Consider the following 27,952-nt stretch of genomic DNA (forward strand, 5'->3'; position numbering starts at 1 on the left):
TAAATAAGATATTGCTTAGCATCGACAAGGATGTTCATTGGATTTAATAGATATAGTGGCTGAGAATTTTCGTAACACTTTGAAATTTCAGATAAATTTAAGTGGTGTCAGAAACTTATTAAGCTCAAAAATGTCTTTAAAACCAAGGGTCTTAGCCTTTTGATGACCCAGACCCCAATGAATTGCCCAATATAGTTCTATACCCCCTTTGCTTAAGCCCTCTTCAGTTCCATTTATTAACAATATAACTTTTGTTCTTAGTTTAATAGTACATACTTTAGGTATGAATAGCTAGGAATAGAACATACAAGAAAATCAAAAGCATTTATAGTTTATATAGTTATTTATTTACAAAATGTGCCTATGTATACATTGACACATCAAAATAAAATATTTACAAATATCCTAAGATCAAGTCCCAGGTATGGACATGCCCTGTTAAGAACCTCTGCTTTAAAGCATAAGACAGAATTTCCATTTATGGATCCCAGGACATGTCGGTATACAGTTTGTGTAATTTTAATTAAGATTAGGAGTACAAGAATTTATCAACTATTTTTTATTTATTATCTAATATTCATGTTGGTGTTATGCTCACTTGCCTTCGGACAAGAAATGTCCAAACTCTCTTATGCTGAAATTTATGTGGATTCTCAAAATCTGAAATAGTAGTAATTTGAATAAATATTCTGCTTACTCACATTTATAATGTAAATTTGTGGATTGTAAAAAGAATTGAGATTTTTTATTTTTGGTTGAATATTTCTTCCTGTCTGTTGCTTTCATTTTTGTTATCAAAGTGTAGTGAATTAAAATTTGTCAAAAGCAGTGTTGATATTAAATGCTGGAAATATCTGATTCAGTAAAAAAATAAAGCTTAGTTTATAGCAAATTTTAATCTACATATATTGTATACATAACTGGAATATTTGCATGTCCAAGCTCTCCCTATCATGACATTGTAAATAAAAGAGATAGGCCACACTTTCATAGGATACCGTTTTTTAAAAATTTTATTGCGTAAAAGAAGCGCAGAATTCAAGTATCCAGAGACGAATCTTATCTTACGGTGGTCTGTTAATCAGTACAGAGAACACTCGGTGAATTATTGGGTTTTATATATATTAACTACTATGGCTAAAATTGAGCTTTGTTTCCAGTGTGCGCTGATGACATACTTCTCAGTAACTCAACTATATTCCCTGATTGTCTGTTCTCTGCCTCATCTGTCTTGAACAGCAGTTTTCCACCTTATTTTGCTAGGGTTACAAGTAAGTGTCAGTGTTCCATTTTTTTGAGCGATCAAGAATGTCTTATTGCCTTCTTGATGCATATCCACTAACGAGAACTACTGTATTAGACAGGTCATTTGCACACCATCTCTAATCATAGCGGAATAACCCACTGGTTTCATGCAACGTGAAAATACCATACACACAAACTGATCATAGATGTGAAATTGAATGTTTTGTAGACTTCGTTCGTCAACTCCAAGTATTGTCATAGCCTCTTTTTCATTGGAGTGTCCAAGGAATAAAAATATTTTCATAGGCACAAATTTTCTTAATAGGGAAATTGTGTTACTGAAGGAAAATGTGTTTTTAACCTTATAATTTTCCCTCGTAAAATAGCATTCGGGTTTTTCCATATAATTCTGTTTTTTTTTCTATATAATTAAGAAATCTCTTTACTATCAAATATGAAATATATAAATGAAGAAATTATTAATAAGTCATACCATGGTATTTTAAATTCTTAAGTTTTTTCATGTTTTACTTCAAAGAATAATGTGTTATTGCTCTAAAAGATAAAATATATACCAAAAACATAACTATGTATTATTTGGTGAAATTTTATATTCTCTCTCTCTCTCTCTCTCTCTCTCTCTCTCTCTCTCTCTCTCTCTCTCTCTCTCTCTCTCTCTCTCTCTGGAATAGTAGCATTGCTTTATGTGACCAGATCTTTACAAAATTGGTATAAGTGCAGGAGTACCATAGTTACAAGAATTTGAATTCATGTCTTGATTCTCTCTCACTCCCTGGAATATTACCATCACTTTATATGACCAAATCTTACAAAAGCGGTATAATACTAATATTACCTGTATTTCTTATGGTAAGTAGAGCAACATATGTACCGTAATAACATTCAGGTTATTTTATATGATACGTTTTACCCTGCTGCTTATTTTGAGCGGACGGTTGGCCTCACATTTTATAGGTCGACTAATATACCCGATATTAGTTAAAATCATAAAAATTTACTCAGAATTGGGGGGTCGACTTATACGCCGAAATATACGGTAGTTACAAGAATTTGAATTCATGTCTTGATTCTCTCTCACTCCCTGGAATATTACCATCACTTTATATGACCAAATCTTACAAAAGCGGTATAATACTAGTTACAAGAATTTGAATTCAATTATCTCTCTCTCTCTCTCTCTCTCTCTCTCTCTCTCTCTCTCTCTCTCTCTCTCTCTCTCTCTCTCTCTCTCTCTCTCTCCCCTGTAATAAAGTCTATGATGGATCTAGGACAACTGCCCCCAGGACAATTGCCCCCCGACAACTGCCCCCGGGAAAATTGCCCCCGTAAAACCACTGCCCTCTGGGCAAATGCTTCGGAATTTATTGCCATTCACGTAATTACTTTTTAGTAACTATTTATGAAGATATTCTTCCTAATTACATAATTGGTCATTTAAGAAATAATTGTATCTATTTCCTAAATTTATTACCATTTATGTAGTTATTTCCTAATTAGGTAATCGGTCGTACGAGTTATAGTTAATTTCCGAAAGTTATCGCCAACTGTATAGTCAAACAAATGTTTACAAAAAAAAAGTAAGAAGGATCCAGTGTCTATTTAGAAATATAAGAAGTAACATCACCCGTCATGGAGTTCGTCCGTAGTGAACGTGGAAAAATGAAGCTTATTTACGAAGGATACATCTATGTGAAGCAGAAGGAATTGGCAAATAATGTTACATCTTATGAATGTGAAAAACGCCGCCATAATAACTGTAAACCGAAAATAAAAGTTTGTGAAAATGAAGTAGTTGCCCATGTAAATGATCACACCCATGCTGTTGACCAACCCCGCCGTGAAGTCTTGTTAGTACAACAGGAAATAAAGGCGAAATCTATTGCTACCGAAGAGACTGCACAGCAAATAATTTCCCAAACAGTTGAGTCGATATCAAGTGGTGCTGCAACTCAACTACCACCGGTGAGACATATTCGTCGTGCAATAAGGCGCTACAAACAAGCTGCTGGTGCTCCTCATCCCATCCCATCAAGCCTATCAGACATGGTCATTCCTTCCGAGTACAAGAAATCTTCTAGTGGTGAAGATTTTCTTCTTTATGATAGTGGATTGATTGAGCAGCGTCTCCTTTTATTTTCAACACCAACAAACATTAGCCTTCTGGAGAAATCAGATAATTGGTTTGGAGACGGTACCTTTAAGATTGTACCCGAGTTATTTTACCAATTGTACACTATGCATTGCTTAACTTCTGAAAGAGTTATTCCGTGTGTGTATGTTCTGCTACCAAATAAACAACAAGCAACATATGAAGATATCTAAAAACAACTCCTCACTATAAACCCTAGACTTAATCCCAAGACCTTCCTAATAGACTTTGAACAAGCTGCTGGGAGTGCTATTGAAGAGATCTTCCCCAACGTAACCGTTAAAGGATGTTTTTACTACTTATCTCAAAGCATATACCGTAAAGTGCAAAATGAAGGTCTCCAAATCGACGCCGATTTTTCCCTGCAAATACGTATGATTCTTGCTTTAGCGTTTGTTCCCCCAGAAAAAGTTACTGAAGCGTTTGAGAAACTACAAGAGACGTTGCCACCTGAGGCTGATGCTATAATAGATTATTTTGAGGATACATATATCGGCAGAAGACGTCGACATACAAGGAGACAGCCACGTTTCCCTGTAAGCATGTGGAGTATGTAAACTCGTGTTGTTGAAGATTTATCTCTAACAAACAACGCCTTAGAGGGCTGGCATAACCATATGCAAGCAAGTGTTACGTCATTTCATCCAAATATATGGAAATTTCTGGGGGTGTTGAAGAGAGAACAGGCACAGCGGAAACGCTATCAGGATTTTAGCATAAGAATAGCAAACATTGTGCAAGACTTTGAGAACCGCAATGTAATGGAATTTTTGAGATACATAGCCCACAATTTAAAATTCTAGTTTTTAAATCCTTTTTTAATAATTTTGCAACTTATCTATGTACAAATTTTAGTATATAATGTTATCTTTTTAAATCCTGTATTTTTATTAATAATGATAAAACATTAATTGTTCGTATTTACTACCATTTTTCTATGAAGAATTTTTTTCTTAAATAGTTACTCAGGAAATTACTATAAAGTAATTAAGTATATGGTAATAAATTCCAGAAATAGCTACAATTATTTTTTAATTTTGTCAGGGGCAATTATCCAGTGGTTTTACGGGGGCAATTTTCCCGGGGGCAGTAGTCCTACGAGGGCAATTTTCCCGGGGGCAGTTGTCCCAGGGGCAGTTGTCTTGATACCGTCTAGGATACCTCTGCTTTGGCATTGCTTCATCTAACTGGAGACTAACAATCATATAGTAAGAAAGATGTATGTTAAGAGAGATTTCAGTCAAGAGGAAGGTCTCAGGAGAGACAATTCCACTGTTGTTGTTTTTTTTTATCTTACAGCCAGTTTGTCATATTCTGTAATTTTCATACATAGAAGTCCACGTATATCTGTTATAACATTTACTGGCACCATTATTTATTGTTTTATGGAAATGATTACCTGGAAGTTTTCACTAGATTCTTAATGCTTTTATCATTTTTGAGTTTTGGAGCTTATCATTCTTTTGTTCAGTTCAAAGAGTTTTGAAAAGTTTAACTCTTTATTTTCCTGTGCTTGCCTTCTTTTAATTGTTATAAACATTAAGTAAAAACTTGCAACCATGCATTTTTTTTAACACTTATACAGTTTGGGGTGTGAAAAATGACACATAAATGATGTTTGTCTGATCCACTTAACTTTAATGGCTCTCACTCATCAGTCTCTCTTTGATGTTAACATTTTGTAATCATTTTCTTTTTCTCTTTTTAGGTATGACTCCGTGGGTTCCTAGATATTCTGGCAACAGGGAGTACTTAGGGGTGGACCTTGTTAACCTTTATGTAATTACAAAGATCTTAAGTAAAAGCCCTGTGGATTTTCTCAGAGTGAAGGAACTGAACATAGCAGCTTCGACTGATGGTTCAGATTGGGAGGATTATGTCAGTGTAAGGACAAGAACATATACTACAAGAAATCTTGACTTTCATTAGGCAGTCCCCAGGTTACGACGGGGGTTCCGTTCTTGAGACGCGTTGTAACCCGAAAATCGTTGTAAGCCGGAACATCATCAAAAATCCTAAGAAAGCCTTAGTTTTAATGCTTTGGAAACATTGAAAACTATGTAAGCTGCATTCTTATTGCATTTTTCATAAAAAAAACCATTAAATAATGATTATTTTGCATTTTTGGTGTCATTGGAGGCGTCGTAGCCCTGGAAATAATTTCTGATGAATATAATTGAAAAGCGCCTTAACCTCGGAACGTCGTAAGCCGAACCCGTTGTAACCCGGGGACTGCCTTATATATTTTGACTTTGACAAAATTTTATCTTATGAAAATCAGTATGAATAATGTAAGGATGTCTGGAAGGAAAGGGTGACAGCTATTGCTAAGAGAGACATGCTAAACTAAAATAATTCGTGTTGCAGTTTATGTCCTGAGAACTCCTTATAGTTAATGAATGTTCTTTTAAGTACTATTCCGGATGATGTATTTTTTTAGACATCTCTCATGACTGTTTACTTAAACTTGTTTTTATTTGAGTTTTTTATTTTTTGCAATCGTTTTACTATTTATTTTTTATTTTTGAGAAATATCTTTTTTAGGTCTGAAGGGTGTTAGTATGGAACCATCATCTTCTGCTTTTTTTTCTTCTTCTTTTATCCTAACTGTGTAATATTTTATGGTTCTTTCAATTTCACCATTGTTGCCATTTTAAAAAAGAATTTTACTGCTGCTGGGAGGTTTTTTGGAAAAAGAGGTAGTCGTAAAGTTTTAGCCTATCTCTTCCCTCCTCCCTTTTGCAGCCTTCAGGTGTAGCCTATCACTTCCTCCTTACTACAGCTAGCAAGTTTGGCTTTACTTTTGATAGTTCCTCTACTGGGAAATACTTGCAGGGATTTCATTGCAGTTTTTCTTGTGTACCCATGCTGGTAAGGAAACTGTTTGAACCCTGGTTCTTCAGTACTTGACTTTGCTTCCAAGCAGAACAGAAACCTTTCAGGATTCTGTTCTCCCATTCCAGTTGCCTAATGGGGTGATGAAAGTCGCATTCCAATAACTCTGGGACAATTTGGAAGTTTAGGTTCTGCCATGCAACATGTTTTTTTTGAAAGATCAACAGTTTGATCATGGATTTGGGATAATTCTGGCTGCTCATTGTGGTTTTGTGTTTATGTTGCATCCAGAGCTGCTGACTCTGCTAAGGAGGGGTCTTTTTTTTTTGGATTGCTTTTGGTAGGGTGTGGGCTTCCTCATTCACCTTTGCTGAAATGAACTCCTGTCAGACTCTACCATATTGCTCCCATGTGGCTTTAACTCTGCTGTAGGCCAGGATTTCTGAAGAGCTTGAATGTTCTTTGGAAAGTTATATATGTATATTGGGAGATTTGAGCAATCTTGCTCCTGCTTGAGAGCTTTATTTTCTTGAGTGGAATGTGACCCTGCCCTCCACAACTTAACACAGCTGTCTTTGAGGCATTAGGTGAAGCCTTTGACTAAGAGCCCACTCTGCTAGCTTAGTCTTGGGCAAAGCTTTTTAGGGAGTTACTTTGACAACTTGTCTGGTCTTTGGAAGGTTGGGGTCTCCCTCTTTTCCTGTGGTTCCTAAGTTTTAAGCAAAGACTCAGAACTTGGAAGTTTGTGATGGCAGATTTTCAAGTTCTTTGACCCTTACCTCCGAGACTTCAGAGGTTAGTAACAACTTCGAGACTTCAGAGGTTAGTAACAACTTGGAAGTTCTTGATGGGAGATTTTCAAGTTCTTTCACCCTTCCCTCTGAGACTTCAAAGGTTAGTTACTGGGAGGGGAGCTTATGACTCTTCCAAGGAGGATGTCATTCACATCACTCATGCAAGAGCCCAAGAAGTCAAAGGTGTTGGACCGTCCATAGCATTTCATTGGAACTTTTCTATTTTCCATTTAGTAAGGGCAAGTGTCTAATGTAGTAAACAGTCTTTAACTCATTCTACCTGAGGGATGTTGACAAGTCCGTGGACTCTTTTTTAAATTTTCTTTTCCTGTGAGCCTTGGTAATTGCTCACAAGTTGTGAAGGCACTCAGTTTGGTTTGGACAAACAAGCATCTTACCTGAGTGCTTTCCCTTAGTTTAAGTCTGGGGTAGGAAGGCAAAGTGACTGGACTCCCTTTCATCCATTCCTTCCTAGAGCACCATCTAGGTCAAAGTATTATTTGCTAGGACAAGCTACATACAGGCAATTATGCTTTAAGCAGCCAGTCTTATGGAACTGTCTATGAGATGCATCTCCCTCTGTTACCAGTTGGTGTGGTCAGAATTAGCTGCCTCCAAACTTGATTCCCTTAAGGGGATATCAGAGTTGTCCTGTCCTTTCGTTACTTGAGTAAGGCTTTTATATACCTTCACTCAGGCCCAGAGCCCTACTGCTGTCATCCTATGTGCCACGAGAAGGAGGATGTTACAAGAGTCATTGCATCCTCTGCTCATTTTTGCAACTGGGAGCATGGCAAGTTCAGGTGGGTTCAGTTCCAGTTAGTTGTCAGAGACGGCCTTCCATCTAAGGAGTAGGTCTCCTATATAACATACGATGGTTAATGATTTGTGGAGACAAGCACCAAAATTTTGAAAATAATTTGGATTCTCCTTAGGTCTACAAACCCAAAGCCATTTACCATACTCCCATCACAACCACCAAGATCTGTCCCAAAGCCTGAAGGAAAAGTGCTTGGTGACAGCTGGTGAGTGACAGGGTATTTTCCCACTCGCCCTCATAGCCATCAGTCATGACCTTATTTGGAAGTTCAGTTACCATATCCAGTGCACACTGAAAGGACATTCTTGTATAAAAGGCTGTTTTGTATGCTTAGGAAAAAACCAAATTTCTCTTAAAAATTTAGTTTATTGCATTTACAATTTTATTTTCACAGGTGACGTTGCCTAATGTGACTGGGCTGACAGAAGTTGTGTTCAACAAGACTCTCACTGGTAGATACTTCAGGTATGTTTAATAATTACATATGCAGACAGTTAATGTATTGATTCTAATTTCCAGGAATAATTTCATTTAGACAAAGATATCTATAAGAATTATTAGGAATGGTCCATAAACACTATTCATGTTCTGTGTCATTTTTGATTAGTATGTGAATTTTATTTATAAATTTTTACTGCTTACTCTTAATGATTCTGTTACACACACACTTATGTACATGTAAATGAATGCCCATACATTTCAATAGTGCAATATATGTGCTTAGTTATACATACTGTTCTTTTGTGTGTGAAATACTGGTGTATTTAGAACTTATTCCAGTGTTGCAGCTAATCCTGATAATCTCTTAGGCCCATGGGTCTAATTATTAACTTCATGCCATTCAAGGAAGTTCACATCTTTGAACTTCCTTGAATGGCATGAAGTTAATAATTAAACCCATGGGCCTAAGAGATTATCAGGATTAGCTGTAACAATGGAATAAGTTCTAAATACACCGGTATTTCACACACAAAAGAACAGTATGTATAACTAAGCACATATATTGCACTATTGACATGTATGAGCATTCATTTACATATACGTAAGTGTGTGTGTAACAGAATCATTAAGAGTAAGCAGTAAAAATTTATAAATAAAATTCACGTACTAATCGAAAACTGCTTGTCTTCCTAAATACTGTGTAATCTCATAACCAGTCATATTTGATATTTACTGTACATTGGAAATACGAATTTTTATAATGCTTCACATTAATTTTTAATATGTAGACACTTTTGATTACTTTATATACAATTACTTATTTAAATGGGTGTGCAAACTACACATGATTATAAATGTGTAGAGCACCTGAGAAACCTGTAGATAAAATAAATACTACTGTTACAGAACAGCCATGAAATAGTGTAAACTAGAATATAAATATGGATAGAAATAAAATTGTAACTCTTGAACAGAATGAAAGTTCTCCTAATATAAATATATGCAACCAATAGAAAGCCAACTAGAAGATTAGTAAATACTCAGGTAGAAGGGATAGCTTAACTCAATATGAACATTGCCTCTTTGAGCTGCTGTGGAGAGCAGCATCATCATCGCCTAAAAGGTTGTGCGCTGCAAAGGGTCTTTGTGGAATTCTGACACCCGTGTCTTTCCTTTGCATTATGACAATCATGTCTTTCATTAGTCTTATCCTCCTCTCAACTCCAGCCTCCTGTGTTACAGTTCTCATCCAAGTAAGTCTAGGCCTTCCACATCTTTTGGATTGCACAAGATCGTGCACAAGGTGTCTTCACACAGCATCTGATCAATGCTATGCTTGCCCTTGCCAAAACCTTCTATTCATCTCCAAACATTTTATCAATGTCTTTCAACAGCATTTAGTCAGGTCACCTTTCTTTTCTGCCTTAACTGTAACTTCCAGTTCGTTAATATCAATGTTTTGTTTCCTCATTCCATATTCTACAAAATGTTTAAGGATGATGCCTCCCTTGTCGTAAATGAATATTAAAATAGTACAGTAATATACATATTGTGTTATAAGTGTTGCTTGGTCTCTTACCTCTTCTTTGGCATTGGTTCTTCTGACTGGAGACCAACAATCATATAGTAAGAAAGTAGTATGTTAAGAGAGATTTCAGTCAAGAGGAAGGTCTCAGGAGAGAAATTCTGAGTCTGAATTAATTACATGTATTTACAGGAATCAAAAGAATAAATTACAAGGAGCCATATACTCTGGGCTCTTGGCCCCTCTCAAGTGATATGAAACAGAATTAAATAACTAGACTGCCACACAGTTAACAATTAGACATAAATATAATGAGCTTGAAGGCTTGATTGATGGCCATAGGGCACAGCAGATACAGATGTTTTATTATACAGCGTTTCACACACCCTTTCTGAAATGTATGGAGAAGGGAACACGATCACTGAGTAAGCCTACACACAGTCAGTTATTGCAAAGGGAATTGTGAAGGCTCGAGGGATTGACATCACGTAAGTTCAGTTAATTTTTCTGAATACTGGTGAATGATTACCGACAAGATTCGAGGTCTAGTATGATGCAAGAGGAAGTGGAAAATGAAGTGAAGTGGTACAAGATAACTGAGACCAAACACAATTCACTGTACAGTACCTTAGTTCCTTAAGGGAATTTGCTCTGTTGTAGAATAAATGGACTTTCAGTGGGGCACTGGTACATTGAGGTCATACTCAGGATAGCAAGCACTGGGTCAGACAAAAGGTGAGCCTTGGCTTGAGGGTAAGGTTAGCCTGGTGGCTTGGTGCCAAATCAGTTGCTGGTCTGCTCTCAACTGCCTTCACTGACCCGGGGTCATTCTTATTAGACCTTGGATTTCTACCAGTGTCCATAGCCCCAAGCAATTCAGGTGTCCTGGCTGAGGAGTGTGATTCCCATTTTAATCCTGCTCTAGGCTATGCACGTGGGCACTGAGATGGCAGGTTTCTGTGTGAGGAAACAGTTCCTTGGGCAGTGAGTCATAAAAAGATTAAGTTAAGTACTTTGAAGAGGCTTAGCAAGGGAAGGTACTGACAAATTTAGTAATGGGCAAAATTCAATTACCAGGGAGCGTCTAAGGGCGCTCCGTTTCTGGGTATTATTTTCCCAAGTTTTAGCATGAAGAGTTGCTAAGAAATGAATACTTCCAGCAATTGTTACATATGTAAATGCAGTTACAATGTTTCAAAGACCATTGGTGTAATCCAGGTGCTCTTTATTTATATTGAAGGTTTATTCATCCTAGCAGGATTAAGCAGTGTGTAGTGTCATTAACTTGGATATTTTGTATTGAATAACGTAGCAGTAACAGAAATAGGTACTCTAAATGTGGTGGTGTTATTATTTTGGAAAAATATTTCTGTAAGAAACTTCTATGAAACTACATACTGCAAAAATATGATTCACAGCTTTCCTAGGTGTCACTCTTGCCATACTTTGGATATTGAAAATGCCAGTAAATTGTATGAGTCGAAATAAATACATCCTCTTTCCAGGATCTACATTGTTTCATCCTATGGAAGTGGCAAACCTGTAGGCCTCCGTTTTGACTTCAGGGGTTGTGCATTATCAATTGTCAAAGATTCATCATCTGCTTGTGTGAATGTAACACTCCCAGTGACACCAGATGCAGGTATGTGTTGTCTTGAAATGAGTCTCATTGTACATATCTACCTGTTGGAATACATTGATAGCTCTGTGTGACAAGAAAGTCAATATGAGCTATAGAATATTGCATAAAACATTCTGCATTAACAGATTTTGTCATGTAAAAGGAGAAGTTTTACGAATGTACAAAAAAGAAATATCTTTCTCCATAACATAAACCATATTTTTATTATGACAACTACTCATCTTGCAGCTATTATTGCATATTTAGTAAAAATTATTTCAGTCCTATAGCAGAAAGAGTGCTGTCATGATGCCAAATTTATTGAGGCTTTATATGTTAAAGAAAAAAGTACCAGAAAGTAGAGTATGGTTGAAAATAAAGTTTTGGCCTCAATAGTAGGAGACGGGTGAATGTTAGGGATAATCCACATTATGTTTTTATGCTTTAATCAGGATACCAGAGTTGCAGAAGTAATTTTTCAACCATAAACTTATTTGTGACTCAATGCAGTGATCAGTATTCTCTGTGAACAACTGCCTTACAGACAGGAATTGGATTCTGGGATTTTTATTTCATCTACTTTTGTCACATTTCATACACCTTTCTTTCAAAACTCTATGGTTCCATATCATCTGAAGCTCGGCTAAGTAAATTACGATAGTCATCATTGCAATAATAAAACTATAAATCACCAGATGATAAATGCAAAACCAGTGTAGTTCAGTTACCAAAGTATCCTTATATACTTGTATTATATGAAGAGTTGGGCATTAGTTGACTTTGCCATTTAATATAAGTACAGTGGAACCTCGACATACGAAAGTCCCAACGTACGAAAAATCTAAGTTACGAAAGCTAAGATGAAGATTTTTTTGCTTCTGTATACAAAAATAATTCAGGTTATGAAAGGGTGTTACTGTAAAGTCCCGAGATTCGCCCAGACCACAATGAAACAATTTTAAAACTCGCACGCCTCTAACTCTGTAGACTCCTCACCATCCTCCCACTCTCCCATTGGTTCCTGATGCTAGTCACCGCCATAAGATCCTGCTCTCCTATTGGTCAGCATCTATCCCATCATGCCTCTATGTAAAGGTGTCCTTCGGCCACTTCGTTGCACCAGCGTTATCGTACGCACGCGGAATATGTTCGTTCACATATACGATTTCGTTTGTTAACGTAAATTCGTGTTAGTGATTTCGCTTTCCACTTTATCATGTTGTGTGAGAACTTAATCAACTTAATTATAGTCATGGGTCCCAAGAAAGTTGCTGAAGTTCACGGAAAGAAGAGGATGCTTTCTATAGAGGCAAAGATGGAGAGCATTAAAAAGTATGAAGCTGGCATGCGGTTGAGTGTGATTGCTAAGGAATGTGGCCGAAATCCGTCGACGATAGGCACCATCCTTAAGCAGAAGGAAGCCATCAAAGCAACTACACCTTCCAAGGGCATGACTATTTTGTCCAACAATAGGAGCCATGTGCATGATGAGATGGAGAGGCTGCTTCTTGTATGGATCAAAGACAAATAAATTGCTGACGATACAATAACCGAGACGGCAATCTGCCACAAGGCCAGCGCTATTTTCGGTGATCTGATTGCCCAGGCCGAAGACGACGGAGGAGAAGGGACATCGATGCCAACCCCAGACTTCAATGCTTCTCGTGGGTGGTTTGATAAATTCCGTAAACGAACTGGCATCCATTCAGTGGTGCGGCATGGGGAGGCTGCCAGCTCGGACACGAAAGCGGCTGAAGCCTTTATTAAGACATTCGACGAGATGACGAGATGACGATCAACGAAGGCTACAGTTCTCAGCAAGTCTTTAACTGTGATGAGACTGGCCTTTTTTGGAAAAAAATGCCTCGTTGGACGTACACCGCGCAGGAAGAGAAGCTACCCGGGCATAAGCCTATGAAAGACATGCTTACGCTCGCACTATGTTCCAACACCAGTGGGGATTGTAAAGTCAAGCCCATACTTGTCTATCATTCGGAGACTCCTCGAGCCTTCAAGGCCCAGAAAGTGCTAAAGGAGAAGCTTCCAGTGATGTGGAGGGCTAATGTGAAAGCCTGGGTAATGGGACTTTTGTTCACCGAGTGGGTAAATCTGTGTTTTGGCCCAACAGTGAAGAAATTCTTGGAAGAGAAGCACCTCAACTCTGAAATGTCTGCTGTTGCTGGAAAATGCCCCTGCTCACCCTCCTGGCCTTGAGGAAGATATCCTAGTGGAGTATTCTTTCATCAAGGTTCTTTATCTTCCGTCTAACACCACCCCTCTCCTCCAGCCCATGGACCATCAAGTGATATGGAACTTCAAGAAGCTGTATACGAAACATCTTTTCAAGAGATGTTTCGACATCACCGATACCACAAACCTCACCTTGCGTGAATTTTGGAAGGAGCATTTCAATACTATCGTCATATGCATCCGACTCATCGATCAAACTTGGCAGGAGGTTTCGAGGCGAACCTTGAATTCTTCATGGAGGAAACTGCCTTGATGCCGTATCCGCCCAAGACTTCGAGGGATTAGACGTGGGCAAAGCTGATGCAGATTCAGAAACAGTTGACGATCCTGAAACTGTTTCGCAACCAGATCTTGATGAGATCGTTGCTCTCGGCAAGTCCATGGGCCTGGTCGTCGACGAGGACGACATCAAAGACCTTCTCGAGGAGCACCAAGAGGAGCTTACGATGGATGACCTGAGGGAGTTGGAGGCCATGCAACATAATGTTGTTCAAGAAGAGTTCTCTAGCAGCGGCGAGGAGTAGGAGGAGGACCCTATGACAATGGCAGAAATTAAGGATGCTCTAGCTGCTTTTCATAAAGTGCAATCGTTTGTAGAAAAGAGACACTCCAAAAAGGCTTACACAGGTCGTATGCTTGCGCAGTTTGATGACGTTTGCCTGAGTCATTTCAGGAACATTTTGAAAAGCAGGCAGAAGCAATCTTCCTTGGATAGTTGTTTTTTTAAAGAGGCCTTTAGTAGTAGTAAGCAAGCAAGAAGATCCAAATGATACAAAAAAACAGAAAGTTGAAAGTGGTGAAGAAACTGTAATTTTGTAAAAAAACGTAAAGTATGAAAAAGTAAAAAACAAAAATGTAAGAATCAGAAAAAGAAAAAAAAAAAATTTAATTTTAAGTCTTTTTGTAAAGTTAAGTGTTAATGTTTTCTGCCATTTGTTAATTTGTTTCACAAAGTTTAGTGCTAATGTTTTCTGCCATTTTTTAATGTTTCGTAAAGTTAAGTGTTCATGTTTTCTGCCATTTGTCCTCCTCCTCCTCTGTCGCCACTTTCGGAGATCACCTGACTCAAAAGGTAAGGTTCCACATTTTACTACATATGTATGTACAGTATTTCTTGTACCATGTATACTAATACACTTTATTTACAGGTGCATATAGTAAATGTAGTTTATGTTAGGTATTGAATGGTCCAAATTGTTGTAATTCATTGTTTATTGGTCAATTTAGCTTTATTATAAAATTTACTGGGTTGATTTTATAGGGCTTGGAACGAATTAGGCAATTTACATGTAAAATGTGGTTCAAGATATGAAAAAATAAGGTTACGAAGGCCGCTTCGGAACGGATTAATTTCGTATCCTGAGGCGCTACTGTATATGGAAAGACTTTTGGTTATATGTATACACTAAAGATATTATTATCTCCCTATGATGGGTAACAACATGAATGTATACAATATATGATTTTTCAGACACCAATGGACGACACTTGGCTGTGGACACAACGTTGAATGTTGGTGCTTTCTGTGAAAACTCTATTAAATTGTAAGTAAATTATCTGTAAATTTATTTTCAGTTAAGCATTCACTGCTTTTTTGTTCTTAAGTTATTACAACTTATGTATTCAATGTAGGTTATAAACCAATGATGAGTGCACATTAAGTTTTTCATATGCTAATGATGCATCAACTGAGATTTTAAACTACCAGTGAACAGGAATTTGTACGTTGATGTAAGCAAACATTCAGAATTGCTTCAGGTCCACATTAAACATCATTGAGATAATAAATTATCTGTTGTGTGATACATTGATTGTGCAAGTTAGTAATGAGTAAATTGCATTTCTGGGCTCAGCCCGTGTCGCTACGTGAAATGTCCCTGTAGCACATATTTCTAAGGTAAATTATTGCTAACATACCAGAGAAAAAAGCTAATATGGAAATGCCAGAATATTCTGGCTCGCTCACCTTATTTAAAGGTGTTGGTATGGTTTCTGGGGCGAGTGAAACCACTACCAGAGGTCCTTTGCCATTTAGATTCATCCTTCTTCAAAATCCCTCTACTAAAGAGGAGCCGACCTAAGGCCCAGAAGGTTCCAGGCGACCGCTATGAGCCACCCAGCATCGGTCCTCCATGCTTCCTTCCCCCTCCTGGGGGGAGATACGCTCGTTCATATTGTCCCAGACAACCGATCCGAGCTCCCTCCCTTCCTCCCCTCCACGTGGGGGGATACGGGAGTTAGCTGGAGGACACTCGACGCCGGCTCGGCTCCATACTGCTCTCCCTATAGAGTACCAGGGGGACCCTTGCCTGGCCGAGTCTCGGTTGGCCTCCAGCCTCGGCTATGCTCGGCTCTCCTTGGCTCTCAGGCCGTGCTCCCCTATCCCGAGTCACCACCCTCCCACTCCGGCGGGTCAGGACCCCGGCACAGCCAGGTCCCAGGGACCGGTGACTCCAGGTGGGCTCCGGCATAATTTTAAGAATATGTTTTTCATGCATGTTTACATTTATACTTAACATCCATTATCGTAGTTTAAGTTGGCGGAGGCCCTGCTACCTACCCGGGTTTCACCACCTACTTACTCTAATTTTAAGTTTTGACGGCGGGGTTTTCAACCCAGCCACTCATTATTGGTCCCCTCCTGCTCCTCACTCGCCGTTCCAAGTACTCCTCGCTCCGGCGTAAAGGTTAGGTGTTTCTCCTGTTTCAGTGATCTTTTGTCCTCCGGCAACGCCAGAGACACACTGATTCAAGCTGTTTTACCGATCCTGTCGGACGACTCACCACATTACACGGCAGAAGAGCAGGTAGAGACTAATCCTTATTATCTTTTAACTCTGGAGCATTCCGGTGTTATGATATATCACATCACGGACTTAGTCCAGGATGTTAGTGATGATACTCATGTATCATTTCACTTACAGGTCATCCACTGTATGGAGTCGGGTTGTAATGCCATGCTGCAGGATCCCTGTGGGCACGAGGTTTGCCGGACCCACGCCACCTGTGCGATCCGGTACAACGAGTCGTTGGTTTGGCACCATGAGAGCTGCACGATCTGCTATGAGTTCGTGGATCAGGTCTCCTCTGGGGTGAGTAATGTTCCGGTTACTACACTTTGACACAATGACTTCAGTGACCAATATGATCCATGATATATCAATCATCGTATATTGTAAATTAATCTTAAGTAACCTTAAGTATTAATACTAACCCTCTCTTTCAGGGTGTCCGAGCGATCTGGGATTCCGCTCTTTCTACCCTGAAGGCCTGGGTTGGTGGGTTTGGCCGGAATGTAACCAAGGGCCAACCCTACATTCTTTCGAAAGAGATGGCCACCCTCATCTTCCCCGGCAGGAAGAGCGCCTCCTACGTGGACCCGGAGGCGGCGGCTCCCTTGATTACCACCATCCAGGAGCAAGTGGTGCTAGCCTCGGAGGAACCGTCGACTCAAGATGTCCTGCAGGAAGTAGCAGCACTGGACTTAAACCTCGAGCCCATGACAGTGGATGGCACAGGTAAGGATGTAAGTGAGGCAGGTTTAGTAGGGGCTCAAGGTCTCCCCTTGAGCCCATCTAGAGCTTCTTCCCCTACTTCATCTACTTCCTTCCAGGGATTCACCGGGGAGGTTCAGTCGGTCAGACCGAAGTCCGCCCTGGCGATCCCTAAAGTCAAAGGTAAGCGTGACTTTAAATCGCTCCAGAAGTCACTGTCGAAGAAGTCAGGTTCTAGCCTTGCCCATAAGTCTTCGGCTCACCATCCCGGAGCGGACAAGGCTAAAATGACTTCTTATGTAAAGGGTTCCAAGTCCAAGTCTTCTAGGGACAAGGCTCAGCTCTTCTCCTCCAACCCTGAGCGTTCAATTTCTAAGGGAACCAGGCCTAGGACTCCTAAAGAAAAGGTAGAACCTTCCCCTTTCAACCCAGACACTTTCTCTACTAATATCTCCGCCGATATTATGCAGCAGATGGGCAGTTTGGTCGGGAACTTAGTGCAAAATAAGTTCCAGGAGATGTTCACACAGATTTCATCTTCTTTAGAGGAGTCAGGCCAGTCTATCCAAGCTATCTCTGATAGACTAGTTACTCAGGAGAACCTCATTGCAGGTCTCCGAGAGAACTCAGCGACAGGTCATCCACAGTCCGGCATGGTGGCTCAAACCATGCCGAACTCGTCTACCCTTCCCACATTTACGGCAAGCAATCCCTGGAGGATTTCTTCACACGCTCCCTTTGTAAACGGCATGCTAACGATTGAGGGCTGTGGAACTTGAAGGATTGAGGGCTTCGAGTTTCATCCTCAAGGATTGCAGCCCCCCTTCATTGGCTATGCCCGCCTTACAAAAGTGGCTATGAGAAGGGAAGACAAGGTCCCAAAGGAGACGGTAATTCTCTCTCGGGATCACGCACAACGTGAATGGCTATGGAACCTAGAGGAGTGGCAATGTGTCAACACCAGGGTTCAAGCCTTCAAGAGTGCCTTCACGATCTTCACTATGGACGCGGAGACCCCCATCCCGTTCACATCGAAGGTAGCGGAGCTCACCTTGCAAGCCGCGATGAAGGACGAGCCAATGCCACAACTCCGGGAGACGGAACCAACATCCCTCCTGCTCCCCGGAACAGACGATCTCTGGTTAGATCTTCTGGCCACCTTATCGGTGGGCAAACTGAAACCAGACTGCTACATCTCTCAGTTCAGCGAGAGATTACCCAGACTGTCAGACAACCTCATCCAGGCTGAATTCGACACCAGGATGTGACTGTGCAGATCCCTCAATTCACTAGTTATGACGGAAGTATCGGCTCTAATCTAAGGAGAGGAGCTGCTATTCAAAATCATTGCAAAGCCACAATTGTACTTGATGCAATGTGACTTGTATGATTTTGTCATAGCTAGGCGAAATTGCAGGAAACATGTCCTGGTGGAGGCCACTATCTGACATGAGCCTAACAAGCTCTTAGCCTCATCCATTTGGGGCGCTGATCTCTTCCCAGCCTCAGTAGTGAACGAAGTTCACTGCGAGCCAACTAGGTTCAACCAGAGCCTAAGGGTTCGCTGGGGTTTGATCAACAAACGGAAGTCAGAGTCGGCCGCATCAAATCAGAAATCCAAGAAGAAGCCAAGGAAATTCCAGCCTTTCCAGGCTTCTTAGCAGCAAACGGTAGTACAGGCGGTTCCAGTATCACAAGTATTGCAACCATCCACTTCCAAGGCACAGCCACAACAACAGTTTGTGCTGCTAACGCAACCTCAGCAGGCACAGGCTTCGACCTCCTACGCTGTCTCCCCGGCTTTCAACCCGGTCTTTGAAGGTCAATCCTTTCAGCCCTTCAACAGGTTTGGCAGGGGTAGCAGAGCTAGAGGCGCCTTCTGCCAAAGGGGCGGCGGAAGAGCATCTAACCGAGGTAAGGGTTTACGGGGAGGACGTGGGACACGCCCTTCCCCAAACAAGTGAGAATCCTCAGGTAGGAGGGAGACTGTTCCTCTTTCGTCACCGATGGAGGTTCAGCAAATGGGCCCAAAGTATTGTGTCCAAAGGTCTAGGTTGGAGCTGGCTCAATGGTCCTCCTCCATCCAAAACCTTCCATCAACAATCAACAGCGGAATTGATAGAGTACGCTCAAGAACTCCTTCAGAAAGGAGTAGTGTCAAGAGTCAAGCATTTAAAATTTCAAGGTCACTTGTTCAACGGGCCAAAGAAAGGCTCAAACAAACGAAGAATAATTCTAGACTTGTCCCGTCTAAACTTATTAATTCGTTGCGACAAGTTCAGAATGCTGACCATCTCGCAGGTGCGGACCTTACTACCCCATGGGGCCGTCACCACCTCTATAGATCTTACAGACGCATACTATCATGCTCCAGTAGCAAGACACTTCCGCCCGTTCCTAGGCTACAGGCTAGGGAACCAGGCATTCTCCTTCAAAGTAATGCCTTTCGGGCTCAATGTAGCCCCTAGGATATTCACAAAACTGGCGGAGACAGTCGTTCAAGGTCTCAAGGAATAATGCTAGTAGCTTATCTGGACGATTGGCTCGTTTGGGCTACAAGCATCGAAGAATGCCACAAAGCAACGGTCAAAGTAATCCAGTTTCTGGAACTCCTGGGGTTCCAGATAAACAAGACCTAGTCCCGGCTAACACCGGAGTCTCGCTTTCAGTGGTTAGGCATTCAATGGGACTTGAAGTCTCACACTATCAATTCCGTCGTTGAAGAAGAGAGAAATAGCCAAGGCAAACAGACAATTCCTCAAGTGCAAGCAGACGTCCCGGAGGAACCAAGAAAGAATCCTAGGCTCTCTCCAGTTTGCTTCGATAACAGACGTTCTGCTAAAAGCAAAATTGAAAGACATAAACCACGTCTGGCGCTCAAGAGCAAACAACAGATCCCGAGACAAACTAGCCACTGACCCGGCGATCTTACGGAAGAGGCTCCACCCCTGGACGGAGGTCAAGAATTTGTCAAAGACAATTCCCCTCCAGTTCCCTCCGCTGGCACTAGTTATCCACACAGATGCGTTACTAAGCGGCTGGAGAGGATACTCACAGTACAAGAAGGTACAGGGAACCTGGTCCCTTCCATTCCGCCAGCTTCATATCAATGTACTGGAAGCTATGGCAGTGTTCCTCACCCTGAAAAAGCTTCATCCAGCCAAGAAATCTCATATCAAACTGGTGCTGGACAGTGCAGTGGTAGTACACTGCATCAACAGGGGAGGCTCCAAGTCAAGCCATGTGAACCATGTCATGATAGCCATATTTTCACTGGCAGCCAAGAACAAATGGCACCTGTCCGCCACCCATCTAGCGGGAGTAAGGAACGTAGTAGCGGATGCGCTATCTCGTTCAGTCCCACTGGAGTCAGAGTGGTCCCTGGACAAACAGTCATTCAACTGGGTCTGCCAACGAGTCCCAGGGCTTCAGGTGGATCTCTTCGCCACAGAATCAAATCACAAACTTCCTTGTTATGTGGCTCCCAACCTGGACCCTCTGGCTTATGCCACGGACGCCATGGCTATAGATTGGAATCAGTGGAAGAAGATTTACATCTTTCCTCCAGTGAATCTTCTCTTGAAGGTTCTGAACAAACTCAGGACATTCAAGGGACACATTGCACTAATAGCCCCCAATTGGCCCAAGAGCAATTGGTTCCCACTACTACTGGAATTGGGACTCCGACCTCAATGGATTCCCAATCCCAGACTATCACAACTAGCACAAACGAGGACTGTGTACGCTTCCTCAGGAATTTAGAGAACCCTAACTTTATGGATTTCATGAAGTTTGCGGCAAAAAGGGATGCCAATATCGACCCTAAGAATATCCTATTCTTAGAATCGGATAAACGGGAATTGACCCTACATCAGTATGACTCAGCAGTTAAGAAACTAGCTATATTCCTGAGGAATTCTGAAACACAAACGATGACAACCAATCTGGCCATATCCTTTTTCAGGACACTGTTTGAAAAAGGTTTAGCAGCTAGTACTATTACTACTACTAAATCTGCACTCAAGAAAATCTTCCAGTTTGGATTCAAAATAGACCTAACAGACTCTTATTTTTCATCTATCCCTAAGGCCTGCACTAGACTCAGACCATCAGAGAGACGTAAGTCTGTGTCATGGTTCTTGAATGATGTCCTCAGATTAGCTTTTTACCCCTCCTGAGGAAAACATTATTCCTTTTAAGTCTGGCCTCAGGAGCCAGGGTATCTGAACTGTCGGCTCTATCTAGAGACTCTGGTCATGTAGAGTTTCTCCCTTCAGGAGAAGTGCTACTTTCTCCAGATCGTCAATTTCTAGCTAAAAATGAGGACCCACTAGATAGGTGGGCCCCGTGGAAAATTCTCCCACTTCCACAGGACCCATCCTTATATCCAGTTACTACCCTAAGAGCATACCTAAATAGAACGGGCCTAAGATCTTAGGGACCTCTATTTATAAGGGAAAAAGGTGGCACTATTTCCTTAAAAGGAATTAGACAACAAATATTATATTTCATTAAACAAGCCAACCCAGAGTCCTTCCCTCGGGTACATGACATTAGGGCAGTAGCTACCTCTATTAACTACTTCCAACATATGAATTTTGATGATCTGAAGAAGTACACAGGCTGGAAATCTCCGACAGTATTTAAATGCCATTATCTTAAGTCCTTAGAAGCCCTTAAATTTCCAGCAGTGGCAGCAGGAAACACAGTTTCTCCTGACACTGCTTGAGTAATAGTAAGTAGTTTAGTCTAGATCTCTCCTTTTTACCTGCCTCGCTGACATTCTTGCCGTGGCTCTGCCACCATGTAGCCTTTTTGTACCTTGGATGCCACATGTTGTATATATTGTGATATTTCCTTGTATTTTGTTCTTAGGATTAGTCACAGTTCAAGTTAACATTCTTGTTTACTGTTAATTGTTAACCAATTTTGTTTTGTATTTACTGTTAAGGTTTCAATTGCCCTTGTTACTCAACTTGTAACCTAATCCTTAGATTATAGCAATTAACCTTAACTGTTTTTGATTATCCTGCATATTCCTTGTGTACTTCCTTATTCCAAGCTTATGTGGCCATTTCTCTGGTACTATTTCACGTAGCATCACGGGCTGAGCCCAGAAAAGGGATTTTGACGATGGAAAAATCTATTTCTGGGCAAGGGCCCGTGTCGCCCAGTGAAATCCCACCCTTCTGTTATACCCGCCCCCTTTGGCCCAAGCTTGGGTGCTATCTACAGGAATGACGTCAGAGGCGCTAGCCGTAACGGTAGCGAGGAGTGGGCCTTGGGTCGGCTCCTCTTTAGTAGAGGGGTTTTAAAGAAGGATGAATCTAAATGGCAAAGGACCTCTGGTAGTGGTTTCACTCGCCCAAGAAACCATACCGACACCTTTAAATAAGGTGAGCGAGCCAGAATATTCTGGCATTTCCATATTAGCTTTTTTCTCTGGTATGCTAGCAATAATTTACCTTAGAAATGTGTGCTAAAGGGACATTTCACTGGGTGACACGGGCCCTTGCCCAGAAATAGATTTTTCCTTCATCAAAATCCCTTTACCTTGTCTGTCAGGAGGTTCAGTTTAACCTGGTTTATAGCCATCATATGAGAGTATTTAATCATATATTAAATATATCTTTGAGATCCATTCCATTACTTAGAGTACTAATTAGTTTCATCATGGTCAAAGGACCAGTGAGTAATGAATATGCAATAGTAAATTATTCAGTGAACTGCACTATCCATATTGATGACCCTTGGGTGCAAGTAAAACTAAGAACCTTACTCTTTTGTATGTCTGTTTTTTATTTCTTTTTAATGGTTTCAAAGTTAAATTCTCCTTGGAAAGTGTTTAATTATAATTAGAGATCCAAACCATTTTTTTTTATAGATGAGGATTCTTGTTTATACTTTTATTTCTATAATATTGGCTGTAAGTTGCTTTTTTGAAGTGGACAGGATTTTAAAAAGACTCATTTACATGATGCTACTTGAATGTAGAATGACTAAATTTTACAAAAGATTTTAGTAAGTAACCTTCTTTTTTTATTTTATGAGTCGAGTCTATCATCATAAAGGACATAAAATGTAAACTGCAATTGTATTTTGCATTGCTCATTCATTCAACTTCTTTTACTTAGTAAACACAAAATAGTGTTTATTCCATTTCAGTCATTTTGTTCATTACCTGTGAGTCAAGATGCTGTCACATGTACAAAATGTTTTTTCCATGCCACCAGATGATACACGTCACATCGTTAAAATAATTTCTGCTTTGAACAGACATTTTCAAACATTGGTGAGCAGCCAATATGCATTTAAATAAATTAAAAACTCTATACTACCCATTTCTTAAATAACTTTATCTTAAAACTTTCTACTTTTCATTGGACAGTTCATGGCTTTCCATGGATTTGGCCTAAAACCACAAGCATTACAGGCTACAGCGCTAGCCTATGCTAAAGTTCATAATTTTTTTTAAATGTCTCTTAAGAAAAAGTGGTAATCCTGTTTCTGTTGTACTGAACTAATCTATAGCAATCACTTGGGAATGTTATTTGATACTCTATTCTTCCTCCACACAAATGCTGATCTTCTACACCAAGATGACAAACAGGTGTCATCATATTTTTTGCCATTGCCCTTTTTTTTGGGTAAACTCTATCACCAAGATTCAGAGATGCCAGAAAATGTGCCCATGTGACAGCATCTTTAGTTAGGCATGAACTCGTGTGCCACAGTTACTTGAATCTTGATGTTATGCTTACCTAAACATATTTATGCAATATGACTGCAATAGAAAAATAATCATTATATATGTATGAAAATAGCTTTTTTTATACAAAAATACCTTCAAACCATGTTGAAATGACCTTATTTTCTCTTACTAGGAATGGGAATAAATGTTACATCTCCAGGAACGCTGGAATTGTGTGGGATGCTCTTCCTTATTACATAGAAATTCTTCATGGCTATAATCCCATAAACCAGAAACTTTATGCAAGTAATTATCAAAGAAATAGTTATTACTTTAGCACTGATGGTGGAATTCACTGGACTCCAGTACTAGAGGTAAGATGTGTAACAATATTAATTAAAATGTATTTCTTTCCCTGAACTGAAAAAAGTAAACATTGAAACTACAAATCTAGTATACACATGCATGCATGCACATGTGTAAGCAGCAATTTTTTAGTTTTCTGTAAAAGATAGCTATTGAGAAGACTTTAGCTGTTTGTCCACACTTTTTCTGTCCGCCCTCAGATCTAAAACACTACTGAGGCTAGAAGGCTGCAAACTGGTCTTTCATCATCCACCCCCCAAACATCAAATGTACCATATTGTACCCCTCTAGCCTCAGAAGAAGTTTTAATTAATTATTTAAGGTTAAGGTTAGCCCTGGATAGCATGTCTGGCACCGCTAGAGGTACCATGCGCCGACCTAGCGGTGCCAGCCACCAACGCATCTTCACTTGACCTCATCTTGGGAGCAACTGAGGGTGTTGTCCAGTTGTGGCTGAGAGTTTCATACTGCAGCAAATCAAGAGTTTCATACAGTATTATAGTAATCTGTGCAGAAAAATTAACGCATTTTTACTTGTTTAATATTGTCTTTGACATACTTATTTGTCATTATATTTAGAGTCAGTGACAGCTGCAAATATAGTTGGCAATTTTAGCAATGGTGTAGTCCCAGTCTTTTTAGTTATATGACAGCCAAAAGGTGTCACTTTTTTGTCCTTAAGTCTTCAAGTTTATCTCTGTGTATTACTTTCCGGCCTTGGCCAGGCAACGGAATGCTATAAAATGGCTGACAGTAAAACAAAGAAAATTGAGAAAAACGTAAAGATGATTACTAACCTTAGGTATGTTCTTTTTAGTCAAATTACTGCAAGGCGTAATTATACTCGGTTAACGATTCATTACATTTACTGAAAAATTAAGGACAATAGTTTACGAATTGATATTAACAACAAGCACACATATGAATACGATGAATAAGCTGCAATTATAAAGATTCGGGCCATAGAGGTAAAAAAATTCTCAGTCTCGTCACACGTGGGGGGACAGATGAGTAAGTAGACCTGAGCTGAGATGGCTTAGGTCACACATGAGAAGCAGCCCTCTGAAAGAGAGAGCTGTTGAATTAACTATAAGTTTGGCAAAAATTGAAGCCCTAATACCATACAATTGAAATAATATGGATACACTAACTAACAACGTGCCCTCGAAAGGCACAACCAATCAGAACTCGCTTATATCTCACTGTTCACAAATCATGGAATTAACTAGCATGCCATTTTATGAGCAAGGGTTAACCCTATACATAAAAGTGTGGTTATTTCTTATTTCGTCAGTTTGCACAAATTGTTTCTAAAATCATTTCCACACACATAAATAGTTACCAACATATTGGTAATCCTTTATAAATAATAATGAAGATTGACATACCAAATCAGGATATTTTTTGAGATAGCTTTTATTACTTTACAGATGTAACATAAGCAATGTATGCAGTACAAACTCAGTTTATGTTTTTACTATATACAGTGCTTTATGTTCAGTGCATTATTCGTGATTATAAAATTAATGGAATATATTCAACATCCTCGTTCGTTTTATGGATAAGCACATTTTTGTCCATGGGCTTTTGATGATTATATAGGATGCAGTATAGTATGAGCATAACATTTCATCACCTTTTCAAAGTCACTTGACATATATATTACATACTCCTCTCCAGGTAAACTAACCACTGACAATTTTCTTTTAATCCTTACAAGGGTGAGAAAAATGCCTCAGAAATAAGTGCTCTCTGGAAAGCCTCAAAAGCCGTTCCATACAAACCTGACGCTATGCAGCAAAGCTTGGGCAACTGGGCAGCTGACTCAACAGGGATTCTGCTTGGGGGTGGGCGTGTCGCCTCTTGGGGCTCTTGCTGTTACCACACACTTCAGTGACGATTCTTCTTTCCCTCACATCTCGTCATGTAGTTTTTAGCATTCTCAGTGTTTTATGTGATTCATCTCTTATTGTTTCTTAGTAATTCTTTTTTTCAAAGTCTCATTCTTGAGCATCATTCAAATTAATCTCCGTTCATGCCTTTATTTTGCTTCATAAATTTTGTGAATATTAATTTATGTTTGAGTATTCTGTTTGAAATATTTCATAATACTGCTGCTGCACTGAACCCTTTAATTTTGACCAATACATAATTCGTACCATCTCCTTGCCTCCCTTACCATTAACCAGTTCCCTTCTTTTCCTATATCCATGCAAGTGGACCTAGATATTCAACTGGGGATGTTTAATTCTTAACCATGTCCCATCAAATAACCTAATGGAGAAGTTTCTTGAAAGGACAATTTTTTGTTCTAAGTTTGTGTCTTGGAATGTCAATAGATTTTTTACATTGCTATAAAGTAATGTAAAAAAAATATAGTAAACTAAAATGATAAATTTATTTCTAAACACTCAAATAGTAGCTTATTATTCCCTTGTCCCTCACATTCATTATTGGAAAAAATGCATAAATGACCACCATTCAAGCCTGTTTGATATTAAATTCTGTGTTTGTGAGAATGTTTTTTTGTTCTGGAATGTTTTGAATGCCTGGTATAATAGGGATTCATATTAGAGTAAGACTTGATTTATGTTTAGGAGGAGGTATAAGCAGGTCAGGTGAGAGCCAGCACCCTGCCTTACTTTAGTGTTTATTTTTCTACCCAAAACCCCTTTCCTAGGAAAAAGAAACAAAAAATGCCTTTAACTTCGAACACCTGTTTTCAATGTTTCTATAAATTTACTTAACAGTATATCTTTTAGTAATATTGCTTCAATTTTAAGGCATAATAAGATATACAGTATGATGACTGTCTATTTGATTCACTTTTGAATTTTTTCTTTAACATGGAAGTAGCAAATGATAATGAACGAAGTTTGCTATTTCCTTTTTATTCAGCAATGTTTTAACCTTCAGAATGTCAACTGCCACCATATTTTTAGTTGCTCTTCCTCAATGCTGTTGTGATATCTGAAAGTGATTGTACTATATTTTTACTGTGATTTCCCCTATATTAACTACCAATCAGCACTGGTTTTCAGCTGCAGTCATGATTTCACCATCTTGGCCTCTGTATGGTGGATGTTTATATTTGAATCACTGGTAATTTTGTATCAGAAATACTTTGCGCAAGAACTTTGCTGTAATTTTGAAGTATATGCACAAGCTTGTAAAACTGGCATACTTACTCTAATTTGATGAAAAACATTTTCTTCTGGATGTGTGCAAGTTGTAAAAATTCTTAAGCTAGCTTTCTCAGGAGGTAAGTGATTTTAAACATGAAATTGTTCAGTGTTTTGTCCTCTGATGGTTTGGATGTAAGTTTCATGACTGATTAGAATAGAACATTAGATATATTTGCTTGTGTGTAGGTTTTGAGAGAATTATGATCACAAAAGAAGTAAACCATTTGACATGTGAAATATGGGTTTTCTGATATGTAGTTTTTGTGATTTTGACAAATTTAACCTTATTGTCGAAACAAAATAATACACTTGCCAAAGGTTAACAATAATGGGGACCACAATGGGAAACCATTGTTTTAGGGTTAGGCTAGCAAGGCAACAAATAACCAAGGCATGTATGTAAATAAGTGCCAGGGTATGTAGCAGTTTTTGTCTGGCACGGCTTACCCTGGTTAGGTAAAGGTAAGGTTAGGGGGCATCTTGTTTCTTTGAATTGGTTTTTACTTACTTGGTCA

The 27,952-nt window shown here is 39.5% G+C and overlaps 1 protein-coding gene across 1 annotated transcript in view; it reads left to right on the forward strand.

The window, feature by feature from the left end:
- LOC135212750 (uncharacterized) overlaps window positions 1–27,064 on the forward strand; it is a 74,953-nt gene extending 47,889 nt beyond the window's left edge. The window contains exons 12-18 of the mRNA XM_064246477.1: window positions 1,161–1,271; window positions 5,124–5,299; window positions 8,259–8,329; window positions 11,336–11,472; window positions 15,173–15,245; window positions 24,080–24,260; window positions 25,973–27,064. Coding sequence (XP_064102547.1) covers window positions 1,161–1,271; window positions 5,124–5,299; window positions 8,259–8,329; window positions 11,336–11,472; window positions 15,173–15,245; window positions 24,080–24,260; window positions 25,973–26,149 — 926 coding nt within the window. The 3' untranslated portion in view covers window positions 26,150–27,064. The remainder of the gene's footprint in view (window positions 1–1,160; window positions 1,272–5,123; window positions 5,300–8,258; window positions 8,330–11,335; window positions 11,473–15,172; window positions 15,246–24,079; window positions 24,261–25,972) is intronic.
- Window positions 27,065–27,952: the final 888 nt, after the last annotated feature.

Source organism: Macrobrachium nipponense, chromosome 41, assembly GCF_015104395.2.
Source record: "Macrobrachium nipponense isolate FS-2020 chromosome 41, ASM1510439v2, whole genome shotgun sequence".
NCBI lineage: Eukaryota > Metazoa > Arthropoda > Malacostraca > Decapoda > Palaemonidae > Macrobrachium > Macrobrachium nipponense.